Raw genomic sequence first — 26784 nt, 5'->3', positions numbered from 1 at the left:
GGGTTGGATGAATCACAGGTCGGAATTAAGATTGCCGGGAGAATTATCAACAACCTCCGATATGCAGATGATACCACCCTAATGGCAGAAAGTGAAGAGGATCTCAAGAGCCTCTTGTTGAGGGTGAAAGAGGAGAGTGCAAAAGCTGGTTTGAAACACAACATTAAAAAACCGAAGATCATGGCATCTGGCCCCATCACTTCCTGGCATATAGAAGGGGAAGAAATGGAAGCAGTGACAGATTTTACTTTCTTGGCCTCCAAGATCACCGCAGACGGTGACTGTAGCCATGAAATTAAAAGATGCTTGCTCCTTGGGAGGAAAGGACAGCATAGTAAGAAGCAGAGACATCACCTTGCCGACAAAGGTCTGTCTAATCAAAGCTATGGTTTTCCCAGTAGTAATGCATGGCTGTGAGAGCTGGACTATAAGGAAGGCTGAGCGCCGAAGCATCGATGCTTTCAAACTGTGGTGCTGGAGAAGTCTCTTACGAGTAAGAGTTCCCAGTAAGAGTCTGTAGTTCCCAGGTTCCTCCTTTTTACCCTATCTTCAAAAAGGGTAAAAAGGAGGAACCTGGGAACTACAGACCAGTCAGTCTGACATCAATCCCTGGGAAAATTCTGGAGCAGATCATAAAGCAATCCATCTGGAAGCACCTTGACAACAATGCCGTGATTACTCGAAGCCAACATGGATTTGTCAAAAACAAGTCCTGCCAGACAAATCTGATCTCATTTTTTGATCAAGTCACCTCCCTTGTAGACCGTGGGAATGCTGTAGACATCATATACCTCGACTTCAGCAAAGCTTTCGACAAAGTGCCCCATGATATCCTGATGAGCAAACTAGCTCGAAGTGGGCTAGATGAAACAACGATCCGGTGGATCCACAGTTGGCTACAGAATCGGACTCAAAGAGTGCTTATCAATGGGACCTTCTCAAGCTGGGGAGAGGTAAGGGGTGGGGTACCGCAGGGCTCAGTCCTGGGCCCAGTGCTCTTCAATATTTTTATTAATGACTTGGAGGAGGAGGTGCAGGGAATGCTGATCAAATTTGCAGATGACACAAAATTGGGAGGGATAGCTAATACTTTGGAAGACAGAAACAAAATTCAAAGTGATCTGGATAGACTGGAGTGCTGGGCAGAAAACAACAGAATGGCATTTAATAGGGACAAATGCCAAGTTCTGCACCTAGGAAAAAGAAACCAAATGCACAGTTACAAGATGGGGGATACGTGGCTCAACCACACTACGAGCGAGAAGGATCTTGGAATTGTCGTCGATCACAAGCTGAATATGAGCCAACAATGTGATGTGGCTGCAAAAAAGGCCAATGCTCTTTTGGGCTGCATTCATAGAAGCATAGCTTCCAAATCCCGGGAAGTACTAGTTCCCCTCTACTCAGCACTGGTTAGGCCTCATCTGGAGTACTGTGTCCAGTTCTGGGCACCACACTTTAAGAAGGATGCAGACAAGCTGGAGAGGGTTCAAAGGAGGGCAACAAAGATGATCAGGGGACTGGAAACAAAGCCCTATGAAGAGAGACTGAAAGAACTGGGCATGTTTAGCCTTGAGAAGAGAAGACTGAGGGGAGATATGATAGCACTCTTCAAGTACTTGAAAGGTTGTCACAGAGAAGAAGGCCAGGATCTCTTCTTGATCATCCCAGAGTGCAGGACACGGAATAATGGGCTCAAGTTACAGGAAGCCAGATTCCGACTGAACATCAGGAAAAACTTCCTGAGTGTCAGAGCAATACGGCAATGGAACCAATTACCTGGGGAGGTGGTGGGCTCTCCCACACTGGAGGCCTTCAAGACGAGGCTGGACAGCCATTTGTCAGGGATGCTCTGACTTGGATTCCTGCATTGAGCAGGGGGTTGGACTCGATGGCCTTGTAGGCCCCTTCCAACCCTACTATTCTATGATTCTATGATTCTATGAGTCCCCTGGACTGTAAGGAGGTCAAATCAGTCAATCCTAAAGGAAATCAAACCTGAGTGCTCATTCGAAGGACAGATACTGAAGCTGAAGCTCCAATATTATGGCCACCTAATGCGAAGAGAAAACTCCCTGGAAAAGACCCTGATGCTGGGAAAGACTGAAGGCAAAAGGAGAAGGGGACGGCAGAGGATGAGATGGCTGGATAGCATCACCGATGCAATGGATATGAACTTGAGCACACTCCGGGAGAGAGCCGAGGACAGGAAGGCCTGGCATGCTGTGGTCCATGGGGTCACGAAGAGTCAGACGCGACTTAACAACTGAACAACAACAACAACACACACACACACGTTTCCCATTTAAAAAAAATGTAATTATGGTTTTTATTTTCTGAAGTTTTTGTAAACCAATCATAGCAAAAAAAGAAAAAGAAAAAAAAGAATACCTGTCCTGATGCCTGGGAAAACTCCTTTATTGCAAGTAGTTTGGAGAGTTGGACCTAGGGTGTAATCCACAAAGAAAGCTACATTCCATCTGCCATTTGTGGGATCCCTTTGAGTGGGGACCAAGGTGACCAGTCTCTGGGGTGGTGGGCAGTTTCAGCCTCACTGCAACACTGTCCCAAGTGTAGTGCTTGACTTTCCCCCATACGTCTCTACTATTCACTTATATGGGAAAAAGTAAAATGCCATTATAACAGTGGAGGCAGGTTTCTTCCCCAGCTGTGTCTTAAAATAAATTTATACATTTAGGATTGTATCAGATGTTAGTCTCACTTAAGCCCCATTTATTTCAATAGGTCTACTCCAAGCAGACTAACATGGGATAGAACCCTTATATCCCATCTAAACCTGTATTGTTGCATGCTTATTTTCTGTCTCTTGGTCATGGCGCCACACTACCATAGGAGAGAAGGGGATTCAGATGTGCTTCTTTGCACATTCAAACAATGCAGGAAAGAGCTAGCCAGGCCTCCCACTGTTGGTTCCAACAGCCCCACCCTCTTGTGGAGTGTGCAAGAAGCGCCTCTAGGCATGCACAAAATTCTCCATGGGAGGAGGGGTCTTGGCGCAATCAGTGTGGAACTCTCCATGTGCAGAGAGCTCCTTCTCACTGTGCGTGGAATGGGTGGTGGTGGCATGGATGCTAGGTGGGTTGGCAACGGGGTTAGTCCCTGCAGTCTTGTGACACCCCCCTCCCAGCAATGTCACACTTTTTCAACGCAGGAGGGGCTTCATCTGAACCACTCCTCCATCCCCTAGGGTGCTGTCCGGAGGGGAGACAAGGTTGGGAGCAGCTCCTTTTCCCCTCTTACGGCCAAAACAGACATGACTTGAAATCTAGCCACTATATCTTGTGTTCCTGTTTATTCTAGAGTAGGTGTAGGACTCCCAGCCTGGAGTTTAAAAGCCCCCCCCCACAGGGGGGGTTCTAATCCAAATCAGGTCCCCTGCCCCCTACTCTAGAGTAAAAATGAAAGGAAGATGTAGCTTCGACACAGATTTCAAAACATGTCTGTTTTGGCTCTTAGGGCCAAACTAGGGGTGAGACCATTCACACAATTAGTAATTGCATATGTAGTAAATAGCAGGCACACAGGGTGGTGCAATTTGGGTCAGGATCCTGGCAGAGGGAGGGGGCTTTAACTCTTGGCTCCGTCTCCAGTTTAATTTGGAAGGAAAGCTTCTTCCATTGGCACAAATGAGAGATTCCCTTTCAATGCAAATGGAAGCTGCAGGTCCCAGTCTGGGTGGGAGCACAGCAGGAGGCAATGGATGACAGCTCTCCCCCCTGCCCCCCCACACCTACCATCTACTTAAAAGAAAATATTATCACAATTGTGAATTGTGTGTATATTTTCTCACTTGGCCCGTTTATGGTATTGCATTTGCACTCAATGCACTTTGAATACATTGTCTGATGTCCTTACAAAAACTTTGTATGGCCAGTATTATCTCCTACATAGTACAGAAGAGGGTTTGTTCTGGGATAATCCATGACCAAAGGCCACCCTTGGCTGAGAGTAGAACTGGGGATTTCCCATCTCACAGCTCCCAGTCAGACATTCCATTTGATCAGCTCTCAGACTTGAATGTAGTAACTAGAGTAACCCCATGGGAACCAGAGGTGTACATTGTAAAATGTTCCTATGGACTAATCACATGTGGTTCATAATGTGGGTGGGATGAAAGAACTACCTCCTCATCTTCCCTAAACAGCAGCCCTGTGGATTGCACCAGTTCTGACACCCTTCACACCTGACCCCCGTGGGTTACACCACCAGCTGGGAAGAGAGGCGTAACGGTGCACCATGCATTCACTTTCAGCACGGGTGGGAGGCAACGAGTAGCACAGAACTCAACTTGTCAAGCGCAGAATGCTATTTTCCCCTTGCTCCCCCTTATGTTTAGAACTACCCCTCCCTTTCAAATCCCTTATCCGCGAAGCCTTTCTTTCAAACACCCTCCAGCGTAATCCCAACTATAATGAAGCCTCAGTAAACCGACTGCATCCGCTCACCCTCTGCCTTGGTTACCCTCCTCTTTGTATTATCTCCCCTCATGAGACGGGGCCTGTCAACTTTTTGCTTATGTCATACTGTAAAACATTTTGTGTATTGAAATGCTACATCGACAGCATTGCTATTTGGCTGTTTAACATTACCACTGCATGCTGCACCTCTCAAGTCAGTTTCCTCTGAATGACAGCAAAACAGGCAACTTCCTGTTTTTGGACCACGGTCCTCCAGTCTGGAGCCCTCCAGATGTATTGGCCTACAGTTCCCAGCATCCCCCAGCCTACCCAGTTCCCACCTGGGCTCCCCCCTCCCCAATCCTCCTCTTTTGACACTCAACATGTCAGAGAGGGAATGGTGACATAAAGATCCACAGGGGCTGGAAGGGTGGATCTGAAGTCTGAGCTCTGATCTTTCCTAGGATTAGGATTTCAGCCCAAGCCTTCCCCTGGCTGAAAGGTGCCTTGTAGAACTCCATGACTAGCAAGAACAGATATTTTTTAAAATATGGAATAAATTATGCAAAAGAGCAAAAAAAGGAAGTGATGCAAAGAATTACATCTGCTTCCATCATAATTTATATCATTTACAGAATTAAGTTTTTCCTAGCCCAGAATTTGGCTTTTCCAGACATGATTGCTCTCAGGCCTGAACACGATTTGCAAATTCTAATAGATTCAAAATAATCAAACTTAAAATTCTGTTACAATGTAGACATCACAGGTTTTTCATTTTACTTTTAGTAACACTATGATTTCAGGCAAGAACAAGTAGGAGCATCAATAGCAGAAACTAGCAGTTTGGGTTTAAGCTCTTCCAAAATAGCATCTCAACCCATCCCTTTGAACACTGATAGTTCGGTAACCCTGGGCGGAATCCTGTGCTGCCAAGGTACCAGCTGGACTCGCTGCTCGTCCACTGCTAGTTCGGGGGTTGTGTATGAAACGCTAAACTACCACTGTGCAAGCGGTGGGTCCCGCTCGCATGACAGACTCAGCAGAGCGCAGCAGCACCATTGGATACTATCCTCTGTGTCTGAAGCTGTTGAAAGAATTATCCTAGCATAGGGTAAAATCTGTTTAAACACCACCGGATCTTGCCAAATTGGCAAGAACAGCCAACCTTGGGGGCAAGTGTGCAACCTCAAGCCACGTCCAAAGGAGCCAATGACGGTGCCACTGTGTGCATGGCTGAGCACTGAACTGCAGTTGCTGCCCCTTGGGCCTTGGTTTAATTCAGCTAAGGGAGCATGCCACATGGCAGGGGACAGCAAGACAACAGGCCATAATCGGGTACTTAGGTGCTCCTGATCTGGTCCAGAGAACCACAACATCTGCTGCAGTTGGCCACTCATAACTAGGGATGGGGGAGAATTTCTCCCCGAAACTTCGGGGGGCCGAGTGCCAACGCATTCGGTCCTCCGAAGGTTGTTCGGGGAGAAATTCTCCCCCCCCCCCGCCCAGGATGGGACTTACCTTTCACGAATGTCACTCCCGGTGGCGGTTCAGCAGGTCTTGGTCAGGGGCAGCAGCCGGTCTTTTGACCGGCCGCCGCCGCTGCCATTACAAAAAAAAAACAAAACCATGCCCCTGTGATAGGCTACATAACGATTAACGTAGCCTATCACGTCTAGATCTGCAAAGTCAGCCGTGATAGGCTACGTTAATCGTCACGTAGCCTATCACGGGTGACTTTGAAAAAAAAAAGAAAAAAGCGCGTACGCTAATGGCGGCCCCCATAGGGAGCCGCCATTCGCATTCCGTATTTGGTCCCTGTAGTCTACGTAAAGATTTACGTAGACTACGGCGAAAATAAGGGCAACGCAAATAGCCCCTATGGGGGCCATTAGCGTACGTGCTTTTTTTTTTTTTAAGTCACCCGTGATAGGCTACGTGACGATTAACGTAGCCTATCACGGCTGACTTTGCAGATCTAGCCGTGATAGGCTACGTAAATCGTTATGTAGCCTATCACGGGGCTTTTTGTTTTTGTTTTTTACTTTTCTTTTGAAGTTCGCGGCCGGGGAGACGGGGTGCTTCTCCCCGGCCTGAATTTCGGCCGGGCGAGGCGGGAAGCCTCCCCCCCGGCCTGAATTTCGGCCGGGCGAGGCAGGAAGCCTCCCCCCCCCCGGCCTGAACTTCGGGGGGAGAAGCGAAGCGCCTCCCCCCCCCCCGCGAAGCAAGCCGCGAGACCAGGTAAGTGACTTTCGTACATCCCTACTCATAACCTTCCCAGGCAACCTTTGCAGTGCTATGAAACACTGAAAAGGTTACAGGGGGTTTTCTGGTACTTTAAAGACTAACAAATGTATTCTGGCATAAGCGTTTGTGAACTATAGCCCACTCCGCTGCAATAGACTAACACGGGTACCCTGTGGGAAAAATGCAAAAATTGTGAGTTAAGGAAAAATATCCAAATGCTCGAGTAGCAGACCAATAAAGACTGCCAAAGATCAGTGACAAAATGTTTTATTAAAAAACCCTCCCTTTTCAATTTCAACAAAGAATGTTTTCAAAAGTTTCGAACTATGCTTGTAGGATGTTTAAAATCAAAATTAGTACAGTATTAAGTATGAAGACTATATACTTTACAAATCCTCAAATCAGCACAGGTGGGCTGTGCAAACAGATGAAGCACGGAGTTCATACGTTATTTGGTCCGTTGGGTGAATGGTGGAGTAGCATTTAAGTTTTATAAAACATCCTATATAAATAACCTGAAACTGTAACAGTACACCAAAATCCGTTTCTGACACTGACATCAGGCAATATGAGCTGACAAGAGAGCAAATTAACATTGCTTTACAGTAATGTACATTGTGCCGGTTGATGAAACACAACACACCTTCACTTTCAAAATTTTACTTTGTGGGTGTGAAAAATGGCGAGAACTAGGCTAGGCGATTCCTTTTCTAGCGGGAATTCAAAACCTCTCAGAAGCTATAAATGATAAAGCCACTTCACTAAAATGGAGTTTCGTTGTTTTCCCCTCCTGATTCATCATTCAAACATTATAAACAAAAGACATGCTTTGTTTTCATGACTGCTTAACAGTGTTTATAAACTAGATGTCTACTATATTTAGTACAGCTTATTGGAGAAGTTCTATATCCTACTGAATGAGAATGGCAGAGATTTTGCAAGTCAGAGGCAGCGCTTTTCTCTTGGAGCAAAGGCTAGTTCTGGACATTTCACACACCCCAACCACCCTCCCTCTTGGCCAGGCCCACTAGCTGGAACATTCCAGCACTCAGTCGAGTGCTATCACATCATCTTGCTCTTCAGCCGGTGGTTCTGAGCGCATCCTTTTTGTGCCAGTGTGTTCCTTATCATCTAGCTTCCTCTTGCGGCTTTTACTTTCTGTGTCATCAGCATTGCTGGAAGGACCTTCCTCAGTCTCAACAATCAGCACATCATCATCTTCATTTTGAGCTGGAAAAGAAAGAGTCACTGCTGTGCAGTCTAGTGCTGACAATATTAAAATATTTCAACATAGGGGCACTAGATATGATACACTTATACATAAACTAGGCACGTCACCTATTACAGGATGAATATATTATATCAAATCTTTCAAAAAACGACCAACACTGGAAGTGATGGTGTTGAATTGCCATCTTGCAAAATGATGGTTCAGCTCAATTCATAAAATGTCTGGTCACCCAGTGGGTAGTCAGATATATTGGTCACATGTGTATGGCAAGCTGAAGAAGAAACTGTAAACAAACCCGTACGTGGATTCAGGAGAATGGCTAGAATTAAGTTTCATGGAAAATTAAAAGGCTTTGTAGAAGTCTAATGTAGCTGTTTATGTTCTTACATTTCAGTATTTTACGGGGCTAGCAGGGCCTCCCAATGGCAGCAGCGCTTCAGCACTGTCCCCTCCCGTTGCCACTGTTTACCTGTGGATGTGGACGGCTGTGCCCCATCATCACTCCCATTGGTGATATTCTTTGTGGGCTGTTCTGAGGGCTTGGGACCCACAACTTCATCACCCACAACTTCGAACTCCACATCTTTCTCAAGCTCTTCACTGATAAAGAAAGAACACCACAGGAAAATGCTTGGATGTGAACACCACTACAGCCAACAAGAGGCCGATTCTGAAACCGCTCCCTCCACCCGAGCAGCCCCCCCGGCTCAAGCAGTGCACCGCGTGCAAAGCCGCGTATAGGCTCCGCTCCAACAGTGACCCAGGAGAGAAATTCCTCGGCACCACAGAGAACTACTGGCTGTCAACTTTGTCTTGTTTCCCACAAATGCCAAGCAGGTCTCTGGGTTAGAAAGAGCGGTATCATTTATGGAATCTGAAGGTCCTTTCCCCAGAGAGGCAGTTTCTGGCTTCAATAACACTCCATTAAATTAAGACTTTCAATAGCTCTCACCTGTGCAGCACATTGATCAGCAGGGTGTAGTCCTGTAGAAAGTCGTCTGCTTGCAGCCGAGTGCCATTTCGGATCCCAAATTCTGACAATTTCCTGTAATTATTTGCTAGGAGGGGCGCGGGGGGGGGGTGGGGTGGACAGGAAAAAAGAAGCATTCAGTACTTTGTGGAAACTTCAGTGGCCTTCACGATGTCTGTTAAATCAAACACATGAAAATGAAGTAAGGTTGCTAAGAATGCTGAACTGTGTTAACTCTGATATAGTAACAAGTACACAAATTTCTTTGCCTCCCTGGGAAAGGCGTCAGAAGTAAGGAGGGATGTGCATGGCAATTCCAAGGAAAAAAGAATATACACTTCAAAAAGATGCAAAGGCTCTGCAAGAAAGGGCAATGTAATATTTTCAGGGCTTGCTGGCATCTCTCTCTCTAGTTTGACTGCCATGAACACTTGTTGAAATCCCAAAAATCACTGTTGCAACCACGACTGCACTATATGCCCTAAGCAAAATTCCCCAAACACAACTTTGTGGTAGCATGCAGCCATCCGTGTGTGATAGTCTGCCTCAAGGCCACACAAGGGTGGTTTCACCCTAACGTAACGAAGCGGCGGCCCCCGAGTGGGCGTTGCATGCACAGCCTGGTGCCTCCGGCCGCTGCGGCTTGCTGTGGGTAAGCAACCCGGGACGAGCTGCAGCGTGTCGGCTGCACCCAGTCCATGTGCTTGTGTGGAGCAGCTTTCTCCAACCCGGCGCCCTCCAGATGTGTTGGACTGCAGCTCCCATCATTCCCAGCAAGCATGGCCAGGGTGGTGTGGCACCTCAGGCTGGCTTTTGACACTCACTTCATGCTGCTGTAGTTTTCATTTCATACCTTCAGTTTCTCCTTCTTCTGAAGAGATGAGAATAGTCCCCTTTCCATCTTCTATCTGGACATCTGGTGCTACCATATTGAATTTTTCTTTCACTATCTGAAAGGGCAAAAATGTTAAAAATATCTGGAAACAATCCTCAGAAGCAAGAATGGTTTTCCAAATCTTTTCCAAATACACATTCACACACTTTCTGTATCAAGTGTATTACTGTATTACTGCATCAAAGTAATGTTTTCGACAGCACAGAGACATTTCTATTGTATTGCTATTAATGGAAACAAATGTTATCTCCATCTTGATGTGACAGTTACTCCAAATATTCCTGTGTAAATTGCACATGTTTTGAAACATGTATTAGCCATAAAAAGCAGGTATCTGTCACTTGGATGAAAGTCACCTGGGTGTTCTGATCAGCGCGAGTCATATCCAAATAATTACTGGTAGAAGCATGGTGCACGGCACTGACTGCATCTTGAGACATTGCTTCTTGTAGCCTGTCCCCAGCTTGTAATCCGTCAGGCTAGTCGGTACCCATATGCCTGCTGACATTTCCATTTTCAAAGGGAAAGTCAACCCTGCTTCTTTGCCCTATATGCTTTAGTGCAAACTGAGACCTTTTGCACTTGGCACAAAATAGCTCAGTCTGCAAAGCATCTCCTGAATCACCATCTTAAGGCCGTTACCTGATGCAGAATAGTCTCCACCATCCCCTTACTAGCAACATCTTTTCTAGTCTCCCCCTCACCCCTCTGTTAAACATCCACCATGAGGAAATGTTCTGTAAAATTCAAAAGCTAGCTCACTATTTGTGACTTTGTTGGCCCTAATCAAAAGTAGTATGCTCCTGCTCGGATGGTACCTGTACAAACTTCTGTGTGCGTGCGCGTTACACTCAAGAGCAATCTCCAAAGGAGCATATTTTATTGAAAAGGGGGGAAAACTGAAGTGCAAGCAGCAGCCTGGACTGCAGCCTGGACTGCTCTCTTCCATAGGCTATGAAACATGACAGTGTTCATTTTCAAAGATTTCCCTTTTCTTTAATGAAACCAAGGATTCCCGAGATCCTGAGACCACCAACTGTGCAACTGGGGTGAGTGGATCACAGGTCAATGTTAACTGAAGCCATGTTTTTAAAGGCTGGGAAGGGGGGGGGGAATGGGACAAAGGATTTTATAGATGAGCAACTTATGAAAACAGGAGTTGAATAAAGAGAGATGTTCATTTACCTTATCCTGCAGCGTCAAAACTGTGACTTTGTGGACGTTCAGTTTCACAGTCACCTCTGGCTTACTTGCACACACATAGCAGTTCGGATTTGGGTGGTCCAAAGCACAAGGAACAAGCAGCTTCTTTCTTGGGTTTGGTTGTTTATTAAGGAAGATCTCGGAGAATAAGAGAAAATGAATCAAATGTCCAGCATGAGCAAGCAAAAGAGAAGAGAGCAAGAAATTAACACTTACTGCTCTGCACTGCTCTATTTTGCCTGAGAGGATCTTTAAACCCTCCAGCACTATCAGACCAGCAATTATGGCATTAGTGGTAGCTATAGCTGGGATGATGTTTCCTGCCATTGCTGTAAAAGAAGGAGAAATGAGATGTTTCTCCTGCACGTAAAAAAGACAAAGCAAATACTTGAAAAGGTCAACAGGAGCATTTTATTCTTACATTTGATATCAAATCTGCTCTTCATATTCATACTAAAGATATGCATCCTGAGGTTTGCAGCAGAAGTGACAAAGTCCATCGCAGAAGGGTCATCCTGCCAACAAGTTTAATTATAAATGGTAAACAGAAAATTTCTGCAGCTTCAATACAAAACCCAAAGCAACTCTATGCATAAGTTTGATTTAAAACTCTTACATGTTATTCACATAACACCCTTCTAAGTGGCTGAATGCATTACACACTAGCTTAGTGTCACCTAGTAACAACCCTATAATGTAGGTCAGTATTACTATCTTTTACAGGGTCAAGAGTTCATGGCTAAATGCACAAATGAGCTATGCGTTCAGCATTTCCATCCCTCAACAATAGTTATAAGCGTGCAGTTGGAAACTCTGAAATTCAGCAGAACTTGAGCCTCAGCCTCGAGCCTTTGTGGCAGTTTGATTATATTTCACAGAAATCAGACACTTTGCTAACAAATGCCATGGGAATAGATCGGGCTCTAAGAATTGTTCATGTATTACTTCCCAAGAGGGAAGCACATATGCACAGGCCTCCTGTGAGATTTCTGGCAGCCATCACAGCTGGCTATGCAGTCTCCTCCTTGACTCACTCCCCCAGCAAGGGGAGAGCAAGCGCTGCTACTGACTCATCCTGGTGGGAGTCCTGCTTTTCTCCACAGAAAGGAACAAGGAAATCGTTGCCTTAGCTATGCTCTTCCTTTGTTCTTCTCAGATAGGTAGAAGTGAGGTGCTGCTTGCAGGTGAACAAATGGCGGCAGCAGCTCTCTCCTTGTCAAGAGCACGAGGTGAAGCAAGGGCTGGACAAACGCTCTCTAGCTGCAGCCACCTGTAATGGCTGTCAGAACCAGCGGGCCATGCAGGTGCATGTAGCTTCTGAACACGTGATACCTGATTCACCTCATCTGAGGGACCACACAGGTTCTGTGGATTACAGCTCAATACCAGCCTTTACTTATGGCTATGCCCTGCACAGCCTCAACTCTTCCAATATCAGAGCATTTCAAGCTCTGCCTTTTGACACAGGAGTACAGGAATTAAACTACTCCATTCCCAACTGCCTTTCCCTGGACAAAAATGGAGAACTGCCCACCAGCACTCTCGCACAGCCCTCCATCATTTCAATACGGCTTGTGCAAGAGAACTTTCCAGCTGAGCACACCTTCTGCATCCGTGACCAACACAGGATACACAGCTTTTGAAAACTTGCGAATTACAATTGGGATGGCAAGACTGTTCAATGTCCTGATACCTTTCACAAAGACCAAACACATCTATGATTAGTGTTGTGCTATAATCCAAACAGGTCTACTCCTCTGTATGAAACACATCCCCAAGCATTTGCTGAACTAACCTTATCCCATATAAGTTCAGCTCCATCACCTTTTTCTGCCAGCTGAGCTCTCAGGGTCTCTACGCTCTTAGAAAATAGGCGCGCATAGCTCTTGACATCTAGAACCTGTTGGTCTTTTAGGCCCAAGGAAGACTCATTCTGTTGATCAGATGTGCTGTTCTCTTCAAAGGAAGGAAAGCGTTAGGAGACCAAGTACTGCAAAAAAAAGTGTTCTTTAAAGCCGTTTCCAAATCCTCTAAACTCAATGCAATTTATTTTCCAGCAGCACAATTCCAGCACAATGTTGGGCTTTAAGGTTAGTTTTACATGCTACTTTTAAACTTTTAAAGTCTTATAGTATGTTTTATCGTGTTGCATTTTATGGTTTTAATTGTTGTGAACTGCCCAGAGCCTCAGCTGTTGAGCAGTATATGAATGTAATAAATAATACCACACCACTCCATTCATCTACCATGAAAATGTGTCCTTAAATTGTCCGCAAATGCAACAGTTACAAACATTGTGCAATGACACAACGGGCTGGTTCACTGGATTTCTCATCACTATGACTCTCAGCCAGTAATGTAGTGGCAAATTCAGAAGTTCAGGGTCCCTTCATGATAGTCACAGCCACACCCCCTTCTAAAATTATACAACCTTGTAAGATTATACAATACAAATGAGCTTTCAGTTGATTTGTTTGGGGTATCTGCTCACTCTAATTCAGAATTATGAAAAGGTTCATTTGAAAGGAAAACACACACAAAGTCTTGTCCAGCAACTTCCTAGAAAATATTATTTGGTTAAACATAGATTAGTCCTAGAATCATAGAATAGTAGGGTTGAAAGGGGCCTATAAGACCATCAAGTCCAACCCCCTGCTCAATGCAGGAATCCAAGTCAAAGCATCCCGGACAGGTGGCTGTCCAGATTCATCCTGCCACCAGTGTGGACTAAAAAAGTTAGTCCTTTTTAATTCAAGAAACATGTAGTAGTAATAGTAGTAGTAGTAGTAATCATATAATCATAGTATATTTATTATTAATTATTATTATGAAGAGCCATTGCAACCAGGTGAAGCAATGCCCCATTAAAATAAATGGAACTTAGTCTGCAGTGACCAACAACTCTTTTAAGGCTGCAATCCCATACACGCTTATTTGGGAGTAAATCCCATTGAACATAATGGTACTTGCTTCTGAACAGACAAGGAGGATTGCCCTACAAGGCTACAAGCATAACTACACTCACTAGGGGGCTAAACGAAAGTCTGAATCTGCCCCCCGTCGGTAGCCACAGATGTAGACGAAACACACTCAAGTGGTGGGTTAGGAACAGACTTTTACTGGAGATATAACAAACTTACATCTCAAGGTAAGCTGGCTGAGGTCAGCATCACTTGAGGAGGAAGAAGATAGGAAAGTAGAGGGAGGAGAACAACCTCTCAGATATCCCCTCCCACCTTACTCATATTAACCCTTCAAGTTCAGGTTAAGTGACTCATGGCCCTAGTCCCTCCGACATAAACTCCACTAAACACATTGGTAATTACTTTAAGTAAACAAACCTAGGATCCTACTGTCAACCAGAGGGGTTGGACCCACCCCAGACCCCCTCGTGCACCCTGAAGGACAAACTTGATGTGCAAAAAACAGGTGAAAACTTTTCACTGCATGGTACTAAAACATGATCCCCTATTAATGTCTGCACATCAAGCCCACTAGAATCCCTCTCCCACAAAGCAAACCCCCCGCATAAGCACGAGTGACAGACAGTGGCTGCAGCAGTGCCCCCCAGCCGCCCCCTGCTGTGGCCAGCAGCAGCAGCCCTGAAGGGGTGGCTGGTGCTGCAGGACGACGAGAGCCTTGCCAGGAACGGAGCGGGGATGGGCAGCAGGGTGGGAAAAGGGTCAGGAAGCTGAGGGGCTGGCTGGGGACGGTCGAGTTGCAAGGCGTGGCGGGTGCTCAGGGGGTGGAAGGCGGAGAAGCCAAGAGCTGAGGGGGAGAATAGGGGGTGCTGAGAGCTCCTTCAGGCTCCCTCTCTCGCCCCCTTTGTCTGTCCGGCTCTGCGTGGTAGGCGAGAGGCAGTCGCCTGCACTCCCTTCCTCTGCTCTCCTCCTCCCGCCGTGTCTGCCCCGCCGCTGCCTTTCACCCGGCTCCAATGGAAGTGCAGGAGCGAAGCCCCGGCGCAACCCCAGAGCACTACACTACTGCTCTCAGCTGAATGGATGAAAAGCAGTATGTCAGAGGTGACCTGAAACTTCTCTCCATGGCATTTGTTTTGGCTTGTCTGCACCTGCCAGTCACCAATTGCATACAATAAGCTTAATTAAATATGACCTTTGTTTATAACAAACAGTCATTTTCTTAGCTACACTTGTGAATCAAGGCGGACTTGTCAAATTTAAAACGACACCGTCACATCCTCAAATGAATGGAATACTGCAACACAAGGCTTTGGGGAGGGGCCACAGCTCAGTGCAGAGCACCTGCTTTGCATGAAGGAAGTCCCCAGACCTAGGAAGGTCACTGCCAGTCCATCAACAATGCCAGACTGGATGGGCCTGGTCTGACTCATAACGGCTGCAGTCCCTGAACAGGTGTATTATATGCTCAGGTATCTTTGCAGACGTCTCTCTTATCCTGGCTGCCACCCTAACCCATTGTTTACACTAGGAAGACCTAGGAACACAAGCAGCACCAAAACTAAACACATCGGGCGAACGCGTGCAGCAACTCTGCTGGAGCTAATTAAACCCATGGTTTTCTTTACATGGGATGTCCTGACAGATTTTCTTTAGGACAAAGGCAAAAAATGCTCACCCTGATTTTGTATTTCATTCCAGTCCAGGGGCACTGGAGGTTTCCTTTTCCTCCAGAGCTTATCCATTGTTAGCAGATACCTGATGTCATCTTTGAAAAGCTGAAAAAACAGATTTGGAAGCAAGCTTAATACGAAGTGATGCTTCGTTCTTCTATCCTTCTCAGAGTACATTTGGGTTCTACAACATCTAGTATTAAGTACCATTGCACATTCCTCCCGACCCCAAGAGCCAAAGTGCCTTTAATATTAGAATACTGTATATATTTATTAAGTTGTAAAACACCATGGAATCAAGTTGATGAAGGGCGATATATAAATTCTTTAAATAAGCAACCCCCTTCTAAAAACACAATTGGAAAATAATTGCCACCCTCTTCCATTAAGTTTGCACGGCTACAGATTCCTTAGCTAAAATGGGCAGTTTATCTCTAGGCATTTACCCTGTCGCTATCGGCTTTCCCCATTCAAAATATTACTCTGTACTAATAAAACAAAGCATCTTGTAGGACCTTAAAGACAGACAGATGTATTATGGCATAAGCTTTTGTGGACCAGAGTACATCACTTCATCAGATTCACCCTGCTATATAGATAGTGAGTGGATCAAATGTAAAGCTGAACTCAGTTTTTTACTTAAAGTCCCCGCTCTTTCACTGACAATTTTTCTTCCTCAGCTTAAATGGAAGGGTGCAGAGATTTCTTTTCATATCACGAGCTCAAGACCAATACCTTAGTGAAGAGTTTAACTGAATCGTATCCTGTGGATTTAGCCCATTGCTTGGTTGAAACACGTTTAATGTCACCATCTTCATTCGATGCTCTTGCTCTGGCCTCGGCTTCTGCTGGCTCCCCTGTCAACAACATGACACTTTACATTTGCTATGAAGACCGCTCAACTGACACAGGTACAGTTTATCCAGAGCGCATAATATACAGCCACTTCTGAGGTAAACCTATTTAGAGGGCTCCTGGCACCTTACTGTCCTACTACAGAATCAGAAGGCTAGCTGTCTATTAGCTATGAGCTATAATGAGCTATTAGGCTCCAATGACTGGAACTAGGGCTCAAAGCAATACCCATTATTAATACTAACTATTTAAGAGGAAAGCTTAAGGTTCAGTTGAGTTTGAACCAACAATTGAAGCTTTTCTTATACACAGCATATAGAACCTTTCAATTTTGTGGTAGGAGACAAAGAAAATATTTTTATGTGGCAGCTGGTTCCCAGCCACAGCAGCAATGTGGGTTCCACAAGGAACACCTGATGCCGAGACTGCTAAACTAAAAAGGCAGTATCCAACGGTGCCATTCTGCAAATGCAAACGGGGCTAGAGGAGCTCTGCTGAATCTTTCTGTTGCACAAGTGGTTGTCCATTATGCTTGTGCAACCATTTGTGCAGGCAGTTGTGCAACCGCTCACACAACTGGAATGCGCAACCATTTGCACAACGGGCACAATCAGTTGTGCAATCAGTTGCACAAGGGAAATGCACAACCAGTTGCACAAACAGAACAAGCTGTTGTGCAACTGGTTACACAATTAGCTGCACAAGTGGCATGCACAACCAGTTGCATAAGCATAACACACAACCGCTTGCACAAACATAACTTTAGATGGATTCTTCTCTTGCGCATAGTTCACAACTTAGTTTTTGCTTGTGCAACATCACTTGTACTAATGGAATGACACAGTTGGATACTATCCAAAGGCTGCAGGGGCTTCCAAAAATGAACAAGCAGGTTAACACTTACAGGCAGCTTCAGGATCAGCTCTGTCAGGTGACACTTCTTGATCCGCATCTTCTTCTCCAAACAGCTGACTAAATCATACAAGATGTACATTTTCCTGGTTAGGGACTGAAATGTCTTTTACTAGGATAACCTTAAAAGCAAATGACTTAGGCAGAATGTATTCTGCTGTTAACATACAGGTTTACTTTAAAACCGTATAGTGAAAACACACATGTGCATACACAGCTACCTACATACCGCCCCCCAAGAAACAGAGAAAGGGGAATGTAGTCTTCTAAAAACAAGCGAGTCTTGAGAGATTTTAAGAATGAGGAAAAAACCCAATTTACACTGCAACAGAGCTCAGAGATGTTTCGTGTCCAAACTGTTCACACAGATTTGCGAAGCTCGCCTGTCTTAACAAGCAGAACTGACAACAAAATATCCTCCTTCCTAAAAGGAGTGCTCCTGTTCAGAGTTCCAGCCAGCCATCCCTCCAAGCAGAACATTGCACTCTCCTTCCTACACCATGTTTTGTTTTTATTTTTCAACGGTTACTCTGTATTCTAGGGCTACTGAGCACACTCAGTCCTTCTTGGGCTTTCATTGTTGAGTTTTTTGTCCCCTTAATTCTAAAGATTTTTTTGCACTTCTACAAACTTTGCATTTTCCCCAAAGGTACTGATACTTCCCTTAGGTTTCTCAATAACCCTGTTTTGGTGGCAATCCTACTACCACTCACCACCCGAGTTTGCTATTAGAAGGAGTCATCTCTACAGATTTATTCCACAGAAAACCTGCACTCAGGCGACCTACAATACAATAGGATAGACCAGCCTGATTTGCTAGCTATGTTGCAGCCTGCCAGCAATGAACTAATCTGACAAGAAACACAAGCCCATCAGATCCAAGGCACAATTTCCCACATATCAGCCTCTTACAATTAACCTTGATAATGTACCAGGCACAAAAAGCAAGACCTAACCGGGCATCTCCTGGTGCTTGTAGAGCAGACAGTGTCAGATCACTCAAGATCTTTGTAGCTGGCAAAGAGTTATATAGTACTAACTTTTTTAAAAAGGAGCAGCTTACTTGAACAAATACTTTGCCCACACGATGCAGTGGATGGGTTCAGAAGGTGTGTTGCGAATGGTACAGCCTGGAAAGGTTTTCTGGGTTGGTTTAGGTTGACATTCATAACACTCTGTCACTCCCTACAAAGGGGTGGGGGGAGAGAGAGTTAGAAATTTCTTTTTTTCCATGAGGTTTCCATTGCTAGTTGGAAACTACATTTTAGGGATCATAATGCTACAGCGCATGGGAATAGAAAGACATTTGTCACACCTTTTTGATGACAGTTACTTGTCCAAGATAGCCGGCAGTTCCACTCTCGATAAGGGGGACATCAGCAGCTAGACACATCCTGTTCACATGGTTACGGGCAGCTGTGCGTGGAAGAAATGAGAGAGTCACAGACTTTCAGAAAGCTAGACTTCAGTCTGTGGCATGAACCTGGCCTTAGCTAAGTCTTACCCCCACATTTTTCAGGTACTACAAATAGCTTTCCTCAATACTGCAGACTTTCTCAGTAAAGTGCGGAGACTGCGATCGCCCTTAGCATTTATTACAGGACAACTCTGATTGTGTATAAAGTGCAGCTTGTAAAGACAGCAGCTGTCCTTGATATTTACCCCTAAGTACACTAAACTATTAGGAAATGGGGAGGTTGATACAGATTGAGAGACTTCGTAAGGCCAGAAATTTTTTCTTGTCACTCCACCCACTTTCAAAACTTCAGGTCTGTCATTTCATACTACCAAATAGAAATCTCACCTCTATTATCCAAGGCATTCATAACCAGGGTAAATTGCCGAAAAAATTCCACATTATAATCAGGGCTGCAGAAAAAGAACACATATGTAGCTCAGTAAATGCCTGCTGACTTTGACATAACAGAGATACAGAACTATTTTAATACAACATCTGCCAAACAGAATGACACAATGTGTTGTAGTTGCATTAGTTACACAGTCCATCCCACAGAACAGGTGAATGTTTGTGTTTAAAAGACCCCCAATTTTTTTCAGTCAGTGAATAAAAGCAGTTCAAGGCAAAATAAATTAAATTCCTATATTTATGGACTGATGGCTAGCTGACTGGGAATCTTTGTGCCATTTCACCAAAATATTTCTCTAAGCAAGGGCTGTCTAGGGCTGAAACTAAAATAGCTTGCTCTTACCCCCTTTATTTTCAGAACAAAATTGCCTGTGACACTTCGACAGAATATCTAGTGAAATTTATTTGGTTTTGCTTTGAATATGTATGGCTAATGACAAGCCCATATCTTCAGAAGTTTTAACAACTATTTAGTCAAAGCTGTAATTTCATATTCCAAATATGCATATAATTGAATCACTCCAACTGGAAGCTGGCTAGAAAGTGGAGAATTTCACTCTAGCCTCTTACAATCTTAAATATGCAAGCTATGGAAGGAGCTACATACTAGAGGACAGAAACAGAGTACATTCCCAAAATTAAGCACATGATGTTTGGAGGATGAACTGCAGCCATTTCATTTTCAAATAATGCCTGTATGGAAATATAGTGACCTGCTCAGTCACCTGTCCCCTTCATGGATCACTGCCTTGTTGTGGCGACGGGGCTTGCGTAACTCAGTGAAGCTATAAGCTATGCCGTGCAGGGCCACCCAAGATGGACAGGTCATGGCGGAGAGTTCTGACAAAATGTGGTCCACTGGGGAAGGAAATGGCAACCCACTCCAGTATTCTTGCCAAGAAAACCCCATGGAACGTATCACAAGGCTAAAAGAGATGACGCCGGAAGATGAGCCCCTCAGGTCGGAAGGTGTCCAATATACTATACTGGGGAAGAGCAGAGGGTATTTCCAAGTAGTGCCAGAAAGAGTGAAGCGGCTGGGCCAAAGCCGAAAGGACACTCAGCTGTGGATGTGTCTGGTGGTGAAAAGAAAATCCGATGCTGTAAAGAACAGTATTGTTTAGGAACCTGGAATGTCAGATCAATGAATCAAAGTAAGCTGGAGGTGATCAAACATGAGATGGCAAGACTGAACATCGACATCTGGGGATTCAGTGAACTAAAATGGACAGGCATGGGCGAATTTACTTCAGGTGACCATCATATCTACTACTGTGGGCAAGAATCCCTTAGAAGAAATGGAGTAGCACTCATAGTCAACAAAAGGGTGGGAAAAGCAGTACTGGGGTACAATCTCAAAAACAACAGAATGATCTCAGTACGAATCCAAGGCAAACCATTCAAAATCACAGTAATTCAAGTCTATGCCCCAACCACTGAGGCCGAAGAAGCTGAGGTTGATCGGTTCAATGAAGACCTACAACACCTTCTAGAACTAACACCAAAAAAAGATGTCCTCTTCATCATAGGGGATTGGAATGCTAAAGTAGGAAGTCAAGAAATCACCGGGATAACAGGCAGGCATGGCCTTGGTGTACAAAATGAAGCAGGACAAAAGCTAATAGAGTTTTGCCAAGAGAACATGCTGATCATAGCAAACACTCTTTTCCAACAGCACAAGAGGCGACTCTACAAATGGACATCACCAGATGGTCAATATCGAAATCAGATTGATTATGTCCTTTGCAGCCAAAGATGGAGAAGCTCCATACAGTCAGTCAAAACAAGACCTGGAGCTGACTGCGGCTCAGATCATGAGCTTCTTCTTGCAAAATTTCAGCTTAAATTGAAGAACGTAGGGAAAACCACTAAACCATTCAGGTATGACCTAAATCATATCCCTTATGAATATACAGTGGAGGTGAGGAATAGATTTCAGGGATTAGACCTGATAGACAGAGTGCCTGAGGAACTATGGATGGAGGTCCGTAACATTGTTCAGGAGGCAGCAACTCAATCCATCCCAAAGAAAAAGAAATGCAAGAAAGCCAAGTGGCTGTCTGAGGAGGCTTTACAAGTAGCTGAGGAAAGAAGGGAAGCGAAAAGCAAGGGAGAAAAGGGAAGATATATCCAACTGAATGCAGAGTTCCAGAGAATAGCAAGGAGAGACAAGAAGGCCTTCTTAAATGAACAATGCAAAGAAATCGAGGAAAACAACAGAATGGGAAAGACTAGAGATCTCTTCAAGAAAATTGGAGATCTCAAGGGAACGTTTTGTGCAAAGACAGGCATGATAAAGGACAAAGAAGGCAGGGACCTAACAGAAGCAGATGAGATTAAGAAGAGGTGGCAAGAATACACAGAAGAACTATACAGGAAAGATCTGAATGTCCCTGATAGCCATGATAGTGCAGTCACTGAACTTGAGCCGGACATCCTCGAGAGTGAAGTCAAGTGGGCCTTAGGAAGCATTACTAACAACAAAGCTAGCAGAGATGACAGTCTTCCAGCTGAGCTATTTAAAATCCTAAAAGATGATGCTGTAAAAGTGCTGCACTCAATATGCCAACAAATTTGGCACACTCAACAGTGGCCACGAGACTGGAAAAGGTCAGTTTACATTCCAATTCCAAAGAAGGGCAATGCCAAAGAGTGTTCAAAGTACTGCACAATTGCGCTCATTTCACATGCCAGCAAGGTGATGCTCAAAATCCTACAAGCTAGGCTTCAGCAGTATGCGAACCGAGAACTACCGGAAGTACAAGCTGGGTTTCAAAGAGGCAGAGGAACTAGAGATCAAATCGCCAACATTCGCTGGATCATGGAAAAAGCAAGAGAATTCCAGAAAAACATCTATTTCTGCTTCATTGACTACTCTAAAGCCTTTGATTGTGTGGATCACAACAAAATGTGGCAAATTCTTAAAGAGATGGGGGTACCAGACCACCTTACCTGTCCCCTGAGAAACCTGTACGAGGGTCAAGAAGCAACAGTACATGGAACAACCGATTGGTTCAAAATTGGGAAAGGAGTACGACAAGGCTGCATATTGTCACCCTGCTTATTTAACTTATATGCAGAGTACATCATGAGAAACGGTGGGTTGGATGAATCACAGGTCGGAATTAAGATTGCCGGGAGAATTATCAACAACCTCCGATATGCAGACGATACCACCCTAATGGCAGAAAGCGAAGAGGATCTCAAGAGCCTCTTGTTGAGGGTGAAAGAGGAGAGTGCAAAAGCTGGTTTGAAACTCAACATTAAAAAAACTAAGATCATGGCACCTGGCCCCATCACTTCCTGGCATCTAGAAGGGGAAGAAATGGAAGCTGTGACAGATTTTATTTTCTTGGGCTCCAAGATCACCGCAGACGGTGACTGTAGCCATGAAATTAAAAGACGCTCGCTCCTTGGGAGGAAAGCTATGGCAAACCTAGACAGCATAGTAAGAAGCAGAGACATCACCTTGCCGACAAAGGTCCGTCTAATCAAAGCTATGGTTTTCCCAGTAGTAATGTATGGCTGTGAGAGCTGGACTATAAGGAAGGCTGAGCGCTGAAGAATTGATGCTTTCGAGCTGTGGTGCTGGAGAAGACTCTTACGAGTCCCCTGGACTGCAAAGAGGTCAAATCAGTCCATCCTAAAGGAAATCAACCCTGAGTGCTCATTGGAAGGACAGATACTGAAGCTGAAGCTCAAATATTTTGGCCACCTAATGCGAAGAGAAAACTCTCTGGAAAAGACCCTGATGTTGGGAAAGATGGAAGGCAAAAGGAGAAGGGGATGACAGAGGATGAGATGGGTAGATAGCATAACCGATGCAATGAATATGAACTTGAGCACGCTCCGGGAGAGCATGCAGGACAGGAAGGCCTGGCGTGCTATGGTCCATGGGGTCACGAAGAGTCGGACACGACTGAACAACTGAACAACAAGAGTCACCTGTGGTGAGCAAGAATCACCTTCTGGTGACCAGGTAGAAAATGTTTTCTTATTGAGAACAGTTCTCTTTTTTGCCACTGATGCAACCCTAATAACCAACACAGTTATTATGGGCAGCCATGACTAATAAAAGTGTTTGTAGTCACTTTTGTAGATTTTTTTTTTTTTGCAAGGCTTATACAAAATTTCCTATATTTAAGACCAAAAGAGACAGACATACTTCATAATGCTGTCATGGTAAGCTGCAATATTAGCTTCTGGATGAAACTGTAACACACTTTCCTTGGCAACCTGAAAGAGACCAAGAACACATATCCCATTTTAATTAATCCTTTCAAGAATCACCTAAGTTCAAATTTCATACTATGGTTTAGAAACGACCCTATGGATTTTTTAAAATAGTTGTGCATAAGCGGCTAATTAACAAAGCTAAGAACATTTCAATAATAACAGTTGCATAACAATATATGATACATAAAGTAACTTCGTTATAAGTTATACATATACAGAATATGATACATAAAGAACTTCAGTAAAAGATATACGTGTATGACATATAAAGTAACTTCAAACTGAACTGCCTGAGGTCATTACATAAATTTACGTTTAGTAAACACCTAAAATACTCATTTTTCCTAATGTTCTACGAAAAACAATATTGATCTGAATTATTTGAAAACTGAGCTCTGGGATTCCTCTTACCTGTGCTTTTGATCTTCCAACATGCTTCTTTTGAAACAAGAATTGCCTATTGAGATTACTGACATCAATGGTATCCAGATCGATCTAGAAATACAATTGCAAACATTTCAGATTTGTTCAGCTAAATTAACGAAAAACATCTGCATTTATCAGAGATCACAGTCTTGCAAATTATACAGGGTGGGAGGGAAGCACTAAGTCTGGATCCAGCCTAGTATATATGCGGACAGTTAGGAAACAAGGCAGTGATGATTTTGAAACCAGTGACAATGTTCATATAATACCTCTCAGCCCATTTTTCCAGGTACAGTGTGGTTTACTAATGCACTTGGTTTTCTAGCCTTGACCCTGCAATATTCAGCTAGCAACCAAGCTGATTTTATTTGCATAATAAAACTAAATCTGTCATGCTTTGACATGACAATCTGGTCTAGCTGGCAATCTGATCTAGCTTGTCTATTCTAACTACAGAACTGTGTTAATTCTAGTGAAAATGTGACATTTAAAAAAATCGTTACTTATTAATAAAAGTTACCTACAAATTTACAGATATAAAAATGCAATTATCTAAGAAAAAGATATAAAAACACTAAGAGAGCCAGAATAGTTTGTAATACTTTTAATCACAAGTGTCAACACTGCGGCATGTATTGACATATTTATAGTTATGGTTAGAAGTATTAACAAACTATTTTCTCTCTCTCAGAATTTTATATCTTCTTTTTTTGCTTAGATAATTGGACTTTTAACCTCAACTATAAAGATGTCAACAATACCACTGTCATTATATAATTGATCAATGCATCCACTCCAAAAAACCATACATTTCTCCCAGTTCCCCTTTTCTGCTCTTTTACTATTAACATCTGTGCTTCACCTCTGGCTAGGAGATTGCTTGCTGAGTATCTTTCTTTCTTGTATTTCCCAAAATATTCAAAAAATAATCGTTGTGATATCTATCATAGGGCCATGACATACTGTTAATGATGTTCTGTAAGATTTTCTATACTTTGCCCCCACATTCTTGAGCTGGATCACAATGTCATATATCTTTATTAGCAGTATGGCAACACCAATTAATCTTGGATACATCCTCTTAATCAGGTTTGGGGTACAGTACCAGTGATAAAGTATTTAAACAATTTTCCTGTATTATCTGAAATTGTTGTCCCTTCCCTGCAGATCTTACTCCATTTAGATGAAGATATTTTAATCCTCAGCTCTTTCCCTCAGATCAATAGCATTTCCTTTTCTTCAAAGATCTCCTCAATAATTTATAGATTTTTGCTAATAAGCATTTGCATGTTGTCAAGGTTTCCATCCCAAACAAGTCCTTCCTTGTCTGATCCGGGAAGCTAAGCCAGGCCAGGCCCAGCCAGTACCAGAACAGGAACATACGACTTTCTTTTAAACGTATCTAACCCCTTACTTGGGGGAAGGGGAAGTGAAATTACTACAGAAACAATCTTTCTACATTGACAATGTTATTTCTGGGACCTCAGATCACATTCACTTGCATGCATCAGTAGTGTACTTTGGTACAGACAACAGAGCACAAAATACATACAACCTGTGGTAGTTGTAACTGGGACACAACCATTTAAATTATGACTTTTCAGCAAAATACACAGAATCGGAAATGAGGAAAGGCACATGATGCTCCAACACACATGCTATCTACATCTATGCAAGTTATTACTAATTTTACCACATTGTATGCTCACGCTGTTATAACTTCAAAGCTAGACAACCATTAGCATGGTTCAACATGGGAACCGGAGTTTGGAAGTTTCAGCCTCTGCAGATCATGGGTGCCTTTGAATGGGATGTACCACCCGGACAACAAAACAGCTCAACCACCTGCACTGGCCTTCCACAGTCAGTTCAAGACGCGGGCTTTTAAACGAGAAAGCCCTGAACATCCTGAGCCTAATTTGCCTGAAAGACGATCTCCACCACTAAGTGCCCAGACTGACCGAGAATGTCACCTGAACTTTATTTCTCCTACGTGCCGCTTGCCAGTGAACGGTACAACAGAAGAATCACTAGTCGGCAATGAAGCCGCATCTACGCGGGCGAGGCCGCACGGCGGGGAAGGCCGCATGAGGCCCGGGGCTTCGGCGGCGTGCGCGGCTGGCGCTCCCGCTCGGGACTGCGCGCAGCCTTCCCCAGCGCGGCGCCTGCCGGACGCCTTGGGCCGCCGTTCCCAGCCAGCACAGCGTGAGCCGCGGCTGGGGGCGACGGGCGCCGCAGCCCGAGGCATCCGGGCAGCAGCCGGCTGGGCACACGGCGGCCGCCCGCACCCAGCGCCCTCCAGGCGGCAGCGCTCATCGGCGCCGGCCAGCACGGCCGGCGGCTGGGGATGATGGGAGATGTCGTCCAGAACTTCGGAGGGCACCAGGCGCGGGGCGGCTGCTCCAGGCCCCCCGGGAACCACGCTCGGCGCCTTCCGGGGAGCCCCCGCGTTACGGCGCGATGACGCCCGCCGCTAGGCCCCGCCCCCGCGCGGGTCAGAGCCGGCGCCCTCCCGCGGGCGGGGGGGGCCGAGCGGCCGAGAAGAGGCGAGGCGAGGCGGGCGGGACCGGCCGGCGCGCGCGCGCGAGCGGGGGGTCTCGGGGCCTCCCTCACCACGTCGATGCTGACGAAGCCGGTGAGCACCAGGTCCTTGAGGAGCTCGCAGCCGATCCCGCCGGCCCCCACCACCAGCAGCCGCGCGCCGGCCACGGCCTGGGCCAGCTCCCCGCGCAGCGCCGCCGCCATCGCAGCCGCGAGGCCCCGGGAGAGCGCGCGCGCGAGCGGGGGATGTCCGGCGGGAAAAGGGGCACGGAGGAGCGAGCGAGCGAGCGGAGCGGGGCGCCGCGCATGCGCGACTCCCTCAGCGCCTCCTCCGGCGCAGCGTCGCCACGGAGGCGGGGCCGCGGGAAGTCCCAGCGCGGCCTCCGGCGCAGCTA

At 45.2% G+C, this 26784-nt stretch overlaps 1 protein-coding gene across 4 annotated transcripts; it reads right to left on the bottom strand.

Moving 5' to 3' along the window:
- Window positions 1-6899: 6899 nt before the first annotated feature.
- UBA2 (ubiquitin like modifier activating enzyme 2) lies at window positions 6900-26707 on the bottom strand. Of its 4 annotated transcripts, none has more exons than XM_084812234.1 (17): window positions 26462-26707; window positions 23834-23917; window positions 23352-23422; window positions 19124-19188; window positions 18635-18735; window positions 18383-18504; window positions 17312-17379; window positions 16288-16409; window positions 15558-15657; window positions 12757-12917; window positions 11383-11476; window positions 11178-11290; window positions 10944-11099; window positions 9717-9813; window positions 8846-8951; window positions 8363-8493; window positions 6900-7892 (listed from the first exon to the last, which is right to left on the bottom strand). In XM_084812234.1, exons 1-17 carry the CDS (start codon window positions 26591-26593, stop codon window positions 7711-7713), a joined length of 1905 nt encoding a protein of 634 aa, XP_084668360.1. In that variant the 5' UTR covers window positions 26594-26707; the 3' UTR covers window positions 6900-7710. The 4 variants fall into 4 exon arrangements, with proteins under 4 accessions (XP_084668360.1, XP_084668362.1, XP_084668359.1 ...); XM_084812236.1 differs by lacking the exon at window positions 26462-26707 and adding an exon at window positions 25810-26340; XM_084812233.1 differs by having other exon boundaries at window positions 6913-7892; window positions 10944-11290.
- Between the last annotated feature and the right edge of the window lie 77 nt (window positions 26708-26784).

The sequence above is a fragment of the Heloderma suspectum genome, chromosome 8, assembly GCF_057233095.1.
Source record: "Heloderma suspectum isolate Gila_16-S chromosome 8, 16-S_ref, whole genome shotgun sequence".
Classification (NCBI taxonomy): domain Eukaryota; kingdom Metazoa; phylum Chordata; class Lepidosauria; order Squamata; family Helodermatidae; genus Heloderma; species Heloderma suspectum.
Note: the sequence above shows the minus strand (reverse complement) of the source record. Positions and strands in the feature narration are given on the sequence as shown.